The sequence below is a fragment of the Halichondria panicea genome, chromosome 11 (assembly GCF_963675165.1).
Source record: "Halichondria panicea chromosome 11, odHalPani1.1, whole genome shotgun sequence".
Taxonomy (NCBI): domain Eukaryota; kingdom Metazoa; phylum Porifera; class Demospongiae; order Suberitida; family Halichondriidae; genus Halichondria; species Halichondria panicea.
The window spans coordinates 3,658,091-3,669,397 of NC_087387.1; the positions used below are offsets into that span (position 1 = coordinate 3,658,091).

Sequence of the window (11,307 nt, forward strand, 5' to 3'; positions counted from 1 at the left end):
AGAGGCCATTTGCACGAAGGGCGCTGCGCTGGTATGGCACTAACACAATTAACAATAGGTACATTATGTGGGAACAAAGATGCATTCCTTGCTGTGGGACGGATCATTGCGGAATGGAATCGGGCCATGTGTGGAGCGGCGCTGTGTGAGTGCTCTTTTGTACTATAATGTGTCTTTTATATCAAGGTATTTCATTTCTTTCTCTTTTCTCTGCAGGTCAGGCACACAATAGGACACACCTTGGCTAGCTAGCTCGTTGTCAGCCATGGAATGGCAGCACCCTTCTGTTCACGTTTACAGTGACAGCCATGTTGTAGGCTGTACTTTGTATCACACTTTTTCTGTATGTGTACATGTTCTCATTCCCAGCCAAGCGTACTTAACCAGCTGTCCCCTTATACGTTTGTTAAATTAGGTACTAGAAATGGAAGCACGCCTTCACTGAACATGTACACAAATATAACAAATTTGTGCCACGTTTTCTATCACATAGGGCAAACAAATTTAGACATTCAGCAAACTATATATCAGTGATGCAATGTAGTCATTCAGGCGCATACGTACATACTTATATGCAGTGCTGAATTTACCCCCTTTCTTATAATTATTACCATTTTGGTATTAAATTATGTTTTTTTTGGGCGTACAGGCTCGTTTGACTGTTGGTTTGCTGAAGGAGACAAGCTGTCAATCTCGTGGTTGATTATGTAGCTGCATGGGAACCATTATTATGTGAGTTATCAAACAGCGTCGTTGATTCACATTCATGCTTACCGTATAGCGGGTATATTTCGAGGGTATACATACTTGATCAGAGGTCGCTCTTAGTATAAAAAGCTGCACTCAAATAGTGGCCTCAAATAGTGGCCTCCCTACAGCCCATCTTCAGTACAATAGAAGCTGCTCAATAGCTAGTAGTCTCAGTGAACTTTGAGGCTATGTCTCTGCCACGTGGCAGCCATATTATTGATACTGGTATCTACGGTAGCAGTTTAATTGGGCATGGACCAACCTTCCGTTAGAGGAGATTGGGTTTCAAACGAATGTCAGGATTTGTCTTTGCTGCAGTTGCAGTCCAATCAGATCACAGCATTTCTAATGTGGTCGATGTCATGACTGGTTGCGCAAAACGCAAGCAAGGTAAAATTGGTTAACACCCACTTCAGAATTAATAATATTCATAGCTGCTATCCAGCGTGTTGCATAATGCAGCAAGACAAATCCTGGCATTAGCTTGAAACCTAAACTCTTTTCTTAATGGCAGGTCGGGTCACGCCCAACTAGTAGCAGCTTGTCAATAGTAATTCAACTCAGTACGAGAGGAACTGTTGATTCAGACATTTGGCATTTGTATTTGGCTCATGTTACTTTCGATTTATTATCGTCGTAGCTCACAGTTCATAAAAATAGTTTTAAATAACGAATATTTTATCCCACGAAAATTACCCACTATACGGTATCATGATTGATTGTTAGCATAATTATTGTCATACTAGAATTAAGAGACTTATCAAAGATCTGGGGTACATATCAATGAAGAGCATCAGGTTTCGATCATGATCAATTCATTAATGACCTTTTGACCTTGTCAAACCTCCTGTGGTTACATTGCTGCTTTTGAATTCATGCTAGTGGCACATCAATAATTATCCATGCACACGTACGGCCCAGACATGTACTAGGAATGGACTACCGCCTAGCCTTAGTTTGGAGTTTGGAATAATTAATCAACAGTCATTAACACCCAGAGGAGGTACGACATCCACGTGTCAAAGGAAACGTTTTAGACACACATTCCTTAGGTCAAAGTTCAGAATGTATGTGTTAAAGACACGCGGATGTCGTACCTCCTCTGATTAACACCTTGTTGCTTAATGAAGTTGGTGTGTCATGTGACCCTTACATGTAATCAGCCAGGATTATCTTTGGGTCTGAATGGACAATTTGAACCGTTCAACGATTTCTGAAAGCTTACGGTATCTATAACTCAGAATGTGGAATGGCGTACACGAAGAGCATGTGCCGACGTTGCGCCGGCGTGTTCGGAATTTGAAGTGCTGCATAAAATTTTAAACATTCCAGAATGGAATATTTAACTATAGGGGTCCGTATTGAACTGTCTCCTTCTTCAGCATTCAGAATATTGTATCCACGGAATTCAAGTTATGGCAGCTGAAGAAGTCCCTGAACCGTTGATCAAACTGAGGGAGGGGGGACTTTAGTTAACATTTTTCAACAGCCATGCATATAGCTAACTTTAATTTATCACCGTTGATCCAAATGTGAGAGACAAAAAGAGACCTTTCAAATGATGTGTTTCAATCCAAAATTTCTTTGAAGCCATAAGTTGTCATTTTTCGGCCTTAGACCATGCCGGCTATAATCTATGGTATGGCCGTTCATCTCCCAAATATAACATTGATGATACCAAAGCATCATCTGCATGTTTTCTTTTTTTGTTCCATACTCCGTTCCATATTCTATTTCATTCCGCATTCCTCCTTTTACAACATGCCGATAGGATCCTGTGATTGCTTAAGGGCACTTAATGGGTATCTACATGTACAGATAATTATACTATGGTACCTGGTACCATAGTGCTAGAAATTAATGCGTGATACTAAAAACATTAATTGCGAGCGGCTATCATATCGCATACCTTTTGTATCGCACAATTAATTCGAGGCCTGTACAATCCACAATGAATTCAGGGCATTTATAATTATGTTTATCACATAAATATATAATTATCGCATAACGTTTTCAATTGGCCAACTGCGTAATTTTGTGCTCGCATATATCCATGCAGCACTATAGTACTACAGGTATATACAGAAGAGGGCATGCAACTCAGGCTATTCTCACACTCAGCAAACTTCATACTGTTACTATTTTTAGACATTCCACGTGGGTGGAATGCTTGACTTTTGCACACTACTGGATTCTATTTATAGTATATCCTGCCTCTGGATATGAAGTTTGGTAGGGTAGATGTGAGTTTGATGCCCTCTTCTTCTTACAAACATATCTAGCTACCTGTTAATTGATACCATTGGACACCTACCGATATTTTAAGTGAGCTATTTCATTAAAATGAACATTCTGGGAACTGATTTCCCTAATGGGCTATGATAAGTAGAGGGAAGTAGAGGGAAACAGGTCCACTTGAGTTTAATGAACATTCCATCCGATAGAGTGATTTTAGTCGATTTCTTCACCCAGTTTTCAGTAAATTCGAAAACAGCGGAGTGAGTGTGGCTAGCTGAACTTGCACATTTGTAACAGATCTACGTAGTTTTGTAACAGAGCATAGTTTTTCGTCCAAAACGGCCGGGCCTGAAATTGATGTTTTGTTGTTTTGGACACACCATCTGAGAACAGTATCGAAAATGTATGTGACTTTCAGAATTGAATTTATAAACACTAAACCATGAGTTATGAACCGTGTAGCTGGTAATTTTCATGGGGCAAAATATTAGTGGTTGAAGCTCTGACCACGAATATTTTACCCACGAATGAAGTGACCTTGCCGACCTTTACCTGCAGTGCAAACAGAAACCACGAAAATATTATCCACGAAGTGACTAGCTCAACCGCGAATGTTTTGCCCCCCGGAAATTATCCGCTGTATGGTATCTTACATGCAGCTGTCTGTAACAGTACACTACAGACCAAGTGCAATTGCTAACTTTTACTTGGTGATCCTTACCCATATCACAATTACCATGCATCTGAGCTGGCTATACAGATAACAACTCTAGACTAGCTATAGCTTTCTAGCTCAGACTTGCATTTTGCTTGCGAATTGGTACAGTCAGTTGTCACTGTTGTGTACTGGTTCTCATCCTTGAGACATTCATTATTGAGAGCCTATAACATGCAGCCATGAGTGCATGCACTCCTGATACAGCATGCAGCTTCATACAGATTAATGCAAAGTTATGCAGCATGCAAATCGATCGATGCAAGATTCAACGCTTGGCTTCAACCGAGCTTTTTTATATAGCACCGTTGTCACTGAGCCCCACCCACTCAGACTATTGTGAGGGCCTATTGTGCATTAGAACAATCGTCCAGTACGTGGTCAATAAGAGACAATAAGACCATATCACAATACACATGCACTTGGTGTGTATAGATTAGTCATTGTATAGACTAGGAAGTATCCATAATATTGTCGTTGTATTTTTATTGTGTGCACACATAGAACCCACAATGGCTTCACCCTATACACATACCCACACTAGTAAGGCGAATCAATTACAATGCCAACAATGCTCTAGCAGTACATTCCTGAGAGCTAGCCGATACAATTCTTGCAGCAAAGACACAACGATTGCTCTAGTGTGTTCTCTCTGTCCTTGGCAACACTGGCTCCACCCTTCCCTCTGGCAATCACAACATACCATTACTAGACAACACCATGCAGAATAATATGTCTGAACTGCTTCCTTTGTGTGTGTTCATTGTTGGCTGTCCCTGCGTCCATTGTCTGACCTGCTCCGCTAGGCAGGGCTTGGTGGGTTTTATCTTCCTGTTGTCAATAGTTGCTCATTTATCTTGCAGTGCAAGCTAAGAGCTGTACATCTTGTTATAGCTAGGAGAGCTACAACGAGACTCAGCTGTAGCAAAGACCAGCTATTTCCACTCCTAACTCTCTAGCTCTACCTCAGTTAGGCCTTTGCACGAGGCATTGACTAGGTACTAGTATAGTATAAGAAGAGAAGTTGTTCTCTGAGTTTTCACTTTGAGTTTGTTGGCAGTACAGAGAAGCTGTTAGCATGGCCAGAGTGGCGCTCTTGTTAGCTGTTGTCTGCAGCCTTGTGTATAGTTCTGTGGCAGTGGTGAGTTTTTGTAGCATTGATGTATATTGATTGAGCTTGTGCATGCATGCATAACGAATCTTAAGGTACTGCATGTAAATGTGTACATGCATGTGAACGCTAAGTGCTGATAATATAATACTAATTACGTTTTGTTCGATGCAGATTGGCCCCCCAGGCCCTCCCGGAATCACACCCGACCCAACTGGACCAGTAAGTATCAGTTGTGTTTTTGCAGTAGTTTGTGCATATTGCTTGTATGAGCTTGTAGTTTAATTTCCTTGTTCATTAATTATTGTATCTACATTTATTGCATGTTAATACTGTGCCTGTTTCATTATGGCTTGTAGTTATCTTCTCCCATTAATTTTTTAGCACGAATTGTACATTCAATTTAATTGTAAATTGCATGACTACATGTGTAATTCTCCTGTACCATATTACGATCCCCCTCTCCTCTCCCTCCCTGCAGCCCGGTCCACCCGGCCCTCCTGGACCACCTGTGAGTAACTTGAGTAGTGTAGGATAATAGTATATAATTATTAATACTATAATTCAGTAATTAATGTGTAGTGCATTTCTGTTGGGATAATCACACGAGTCTCATGAGGAAATCATAATACATTTGTCGTGTGATCCCTCAGGGTTTTTAAATTCATGTGTTTTGTGATCCCTCAGGGCATACCTGGTTCCGACGGTGATGATGGACCTGATGGAAACACTGGACCAGACGTAAGCAATCTCATGATTCTTTGTTTAGCTTGCAATAATTATAGAATTACAATTATAATCGTACGTACGTAGATGACTTGTATTTGTTAAGTATAATCATTTTCATGTATGTAGGGTGACACTGGACCTCCTGGACCATCCGGACCAGAGGGACCACCTGGACCCCCCGCTGTGAGCACACACACACACACCCACACACACCCAAACCCACACACACACGCGTGCGCGCTCGTGCACAATGACTCAATATAACTTCAGATTGTACACCTCAAATCAAATGTTGTCGTTGTTGTCGCAGATCTTGCCCCCTGGTTACTTTGACCCCAAGGGCCCAGCCCCCCACCTTACTGGAGTGAAGGGTGACGTTGGTGCCACTGGTGCACCCGGAGTGCCTGGACCATCTGGAATTAGAGTAAGTTGTCGGTTAGGACCGTTTCCATTGTTCTCTTAATTATATATAACCGAGTGAGAGGCTCTGCTAGTTGGTAGCTAGGTGGCTATGGCCGTTACTTCACTTGCTAGTAGAATCTTGTTGAAGATTAGCAGTGACGCTAAAGTTAGAGTTTCCGAAGCTATTATTTATTGCTAGCTATTATACTGTGCATTGAAACCTTGAGTGATTGACTGATTACCCCACCACCTCCCCCCCCCCCCACGCACACAGGGAGATATGGGTCACCCCGGACCCAAGGGAGGAAAGGGACCACAAGGAATGAAGGGACTCTACGGCAAACCAGGACACCCCGGCGTCCCTGGACATTCAGGGGAGACTGTACGTTCTCATCACATGTACAATAGCAAAACATAATGAGTACTTACAGTTTAAAAAACAATTTTGTGTCAGTTTATTTTACGATGACATGCATTGGTGCATTCGAAAACCTTTGTCATAATAGTCATGAATTGATGTAGGGAGAGATTGGAGCACCTGGACCTAGAGGACCTGGCGGACCTGTAGGACGACGAGTAAGTTGTCCAGCTGCAAGATGACACGAGTACTATTGATTCTTGAATATCTAGAAGATATAATTTAACATCTATCAATTTCCACGTTTGTTAGTGTTTGATGCATGTGTGGTAATCAGTGTTACAATGTTCAGTATTTAGTATTCGATACTTACTCTATAGGGTCGTGGTGGACCAGCTGGTTTCAAAGGCCCGGCTGGCATCCAGGGAGCCACTGGACCCAACGGAGGACCTGGAGGTCCTGGTCCCCGCGGACCCCAAGGAGAGAAAGGACGTAAGGGACCCACTGGAGATGTGGGTACAGACGGTGGCCCTGGACTACCAGGTGGTAAGGGAGAGACCGGACCAGCTGGACCTGATGGACATCCCGTAAGTTGTGTACAGCACATGCCATTCTTGTATTCCAAGTACCTCTAAATGTACTGAGCCTGTGCAAGCTAAGATGTAGATGGTTTACTGGATAGTTTCTAAACTATCAATAGTATGTAGGAATGGTCAGTTGAGAATAGATCAAGTGCCTACCACCTAAAGGGTGAAGCTAGTCTGCCTGACTAAGTACAATGCAGGCAGAGCTAGTGATTCATGTATCTAGTGGCAGTGCTGTTGACTTCAATTCTGTATCTCTTCTGCTATTGTAGGGACCTGCTGGCCCAAGAGGACCCGTGGGACCAAAAGGAGAGAAGGTGTGTGAAAAGAGATGAATGTAACTTTAACAAATGGCTGATAAGAGAAAAGGAGTATTCTTCATGAGTATGTATGTACAATTCCTTGAAGCCAGCTACTCAAGGAAGCTATACATTGTATGTTTAGCACTGTTGTGGGGTGTGGCATTTCTCTTGTGTCAATAACTGTCAGTCCTTTGTTCTCAAGCACATATGTGTGTTGAGTGTTGTGTCTGCCTTGGGTAGGTCCACCTAAAGTTTGTAGTTAGAGGAAGTCTAAACATCTTTTGGAGTGGCACACAATAGGACAATGGGCTCTTTGTTCATAGAGCTTGTCTGCTGTTGGTGTGGTTGCATGAGGATGAGCTTAGTCTAAGCTAGTGTGAACAGAGGGTATGTGTTTGAGTGTGAACAGAAGGGTATGTGTTTGAGTGCTTGTGTGTGAACAGAGGGTATGTGTGTGTGTACTTGTGTGAACAGAGGGTATGTGTTTGTGTGTGAACAGAGTGTATGTATGTTTGTGTGTGAACAGAGCGTATGTGTTTGTGTGAACAGAGGGTATGTGTTTAAACGCCTGTGTGAACAGAGGGTATGTATTTAAATGTGTGCTTATAGTTACAGCTGACTTGAAATGTGCTTTATACATACATGTACCCCTTACACCACACAGGGCAGTGTTGGAAAGCCTGGACCCCACGGTTCAGAGGGCAAACGAGGAGTACCCGTAAGTACTATAACTCATAAATAATACTACGCATAGACAGTTATAGACACTCTGTATAGCACGAATATTTGCATGCTTAACGACGTCCATCTGTGCTTGTTTTAGGGACATATTGGTGCACCTGGAGGCCCCGGAGATGCTGGAGACACTGTGAGTTGTGATAACTATAGGCTGTAGCGATTCCACGATTTGCATTGTACGAATAATAATTATAGTGACCGTATATAAATATTGTGGACTCTTGTATTTAAATGCTAGCCAGGATTTCTGTTACACACTGCTTTCTTGTAGTTTAGTATTTGAGATTAAATAGAGATTGTCAATTAATGTTTTTGTGTGTGTGCGTTTCAGGGAGCTCCCGGACGTGATGGAGCCGATGGCAACCCCGGACTTGACGGAGCCCCAGGGCGTGACGGAGGTCCTGGTATCCCTGGAGAGGTTGGACCACAGGCAAGTATACACACTGTCACGTGTGCAACATCTTATACATAGTAACATTCTTATTTCTGGCATGGGTACTCCATTTGATTGATGGTTTGTATTGTATTGTACGCAGGGTGAGGATGGACCACATGGACCTATCGGATATCCTGGTATCCCTGGAGCTCAGGTGAGCCACCTAGAATACAGCTGTATGCATGTAGTAGTTCATATAAAGAGGCATGCTTGTGCTCTGCTAGATTGTTGTCCAGCCTATAACTAGCTAAACCTCCTTGCAAAGCCGAGAGCTAGTTGAATGTGCTTTCAGAGTGCTGTTGTGAGAGACAAGTAGTAATTGTGATCCTTGTGTGTGTGTGTGCAGGGTGCAGGAGGAGATGCTGGAACTGATGGTGAGGCAGGTGCACGAGGACCCAAGGGAAAGCCCGGTTCCCCCGGAGACGGTGGTCACCCTGGAGAGGATGTGAGTACAGAGTATGGCCATTGAGGAGGGTTTGATATTATTCTGAAGCTTATCTAGAGGAGTTACTTTTACTCTTAGTTATAAAATCAAATTCCTAGTGTATTATAGATATGTAGTGACAGTAAAGTGTTGATTTTTGCACAAGTATCTCTCAATGTTTGAACACTTGTATTTTGTGTAGGGAGTGAAAGGACACCAAGGAGAGCCTGGACCAGCTGGCAAAGAAGGTTCCCAAGGAGACACTGGACCAGCTGGATCCCCAGGCCCAGTGGGACCAGTCGGAGAGAAGGGACCTGCTGGCAAGCCTGGTATCCCAGGTCTCACCGGCAGAGCTGGTGCCAAGGGACACGCTGGAGCCACAGGATCTCGTGGAGCACCTGGAGCTACTGGATCACATGTGAGTCAATGGAAATGTGTTGAATTAGTAATAATGATAATTTCCTTATTTCATGTATATAATCCCCAACAGACATTTAACTCCTGAATAGAATGAGCTAAGAGAGCTAGAGTATCATAATTTGTGCATACCAGTACATCCCCCACACACACATCACACGCACACCCTTACAACACCCCCTCCCCACACCCACAGGGTGTTGACGGAGCCCCGGGTCTGCCTGGGTTCAGTGGAGCACCTGGTGCTGACGGAAGAACTGGACGACAAGGACGAGCAGGACTCAACGGAGCACCTGTGAGTCTCGTATCATACGAGGGAGCTTTTAATTAATAGCATGTTGTGTGAAATTTTGTGCACATGATGTCATTGAATATTTTGTACTGTGTTGAGAATTTTTTCTGTTACAGGGAAGACCCGGTCCCGATGGAGACCAAGGACCACTCGGAAACACAGTAAGTCACTATAGCAACTATAACCATTTTCATCCTAGTGTAATAATTGTATCAGCTACGCGGTGTGAATTCATACGTTATTCACTCGACCGCTTACATTACCCGTTGCTACCCATCTCCATAGGGACACCCCGGACCCGCTGGATCAGCTGGAGTACAAGGACCATCTGGAGCTAGAGTGAGTCTATTGGTTAATTTTTAACCGGAGCCTTCACAAAACGTATAGACCTAACGCTATTATTCAATATGCTTTACTTGTCGAATCCTTTTAATCCTAAAATCCTAATGTACGTATAATAATATTGTACGAAAGAGTTGATGTCTCTATAATTATACATGTACTCATGGGAAAAATCAGTACATGATTTCTCATTGTCACTTTATTAAACCCCACCCCCACCCCCACCAGGGAGAAGCTGGTGAGGACGGTATTCCAGGTCTGCCTGGTGAGCCTGGTCAAGCTGGTCCCTCCGGAGAGAGGGGAGCTCCCGGCCCTAAGGGCCCAGACGGTGTGAAGGGACCAGAAGGAGACAAAGGACTACCCGGACCCTCAGGACCCGCTGGAGATCAGGGTGATATCGGATCCGCCGGTATGACTGGAGCTGAAGGACCTCCTGGACCAGCTGTAAGCTACATAGCTAACGTCACATTGAAACATATGCTACGTAATTGACCTATTATAACCTGACTGTATTATAGTGGGTGACCTACTTATATAGCTAGCGTCAGGTTGAAACTTGACCTATTACTGTTTTGTAGAGGGTGACCTACATATCTAGCTAGGGTGACCACAAGCACAATAGATGGATACACTATGCACTCCTCTGCTGTGTCAGTAAGATGCATGCATATGCTCACACTCTCTTCCCTTCCCCCAGGGTGCCCAAGGAGGCAAAGGTGTACAAGGAGAGGAGGGAGACAAAGGACACCCCGGATCTCAGGGAGAACCTGGCTTCCCCGGAGAAGTTGGTCGTGCCGGACCTCAGGGAGGACAAGGAGAATCTGGAGACGATGGTGCAGTGGTGAGTTGGTGTGACTAACGTATCTGTGAGAGTTTATATATATACAGTCTTGCTCTATGACATGCCTCAATCTACAGTCAATGTACGTATGTGTGTGTCAAGTAAAGTTATACAATAATTATTATTGCTGAGCATTCTTAATAAACTTGCACAAATGTTGTGAGCTTGCTTACACTATGTTTGTGTTTGTAGGGAGATGAAGGAGAGAGAGGTAACCCCGGACACCCTGGACCATCTGGACCTACTGTGAGTTGTCCGGTCATGTGAGTATCACATGATATATGAAATTACCTCTCTCATTTCTTGTGCAGGGCCCAAGTGGAGTAGATGGTCACGCTGGCAACTCTGGAACACCAGGACCAGCTGTGAGTGTGCAATAGCTCCTCTAGCTACATGTATATATGTATACGCATTATCTGAGATTAGAAACCAGCACTTCACTTACTCCTACTTAATTTTACCTAATGATAAAATCTAACAAAGCATAATCTGTAGCTGAGTATTTCATTTCAGTTTCTTCAACCTACATAATGATCGTGTACTCATAATTATTATTTTTTCTCCTCGTATCTCAGGGAAGTCGCGGTCCCCGTGGTCCCTCTGGAGAGCAGGGTGCTACTGGCCTCAT

At 43.4% G+C, this 11,307-nt stretch overlaps 1 protein-coding gene across 2 annotated transcripts; it reads left to right on the forward strand.

Moving 5' to 3' along the window:
* Positions 1-84: 84 nt before the first annotated feature.
* LOC135343658 (collagen alpha-1(I) chain-like) lies at positions 85-11,305 on the forward strand (the record flags this gene model as incomplete). Of its 2 annotated transcripts, XM_064540627.1 has the most annotated exon segments (27): positions 94-145; positions 217-313; positions 650-732; positions 2,133-4,844; positions 4,989-5,036; positions 5,296-5,325; positions 5,502-5,555; positions 5,670-5,726; positions 5,854-5,967; positions 6,220-6,327; positions 6,468-6,521; positions 6,684-6,890; positions 7,160-7,204; positions 7,854-7,907; positions 8,013-8,057; positions 8,259-8,357; positions 8,464-8,517; positions 8,710-8,808; positions 8,990-9,205; positions 9,401-9,499; positions 9,613-9,657; positions 9,782-9,835; positions 10,067-10,282; positions 10,536-10,679; positions 10,872-10,925; positions 10,991-11,044; positions 11,255-11,305. In XM_064540627.1, coding segments are annotated over 24 exon segments (2,064 nt in total), but the record flags the coding sequence as incomplete, so codon positions are not given.
* Between the last annotated feature and the right edge of the window lie 2 nt (positions 11,306-11,307).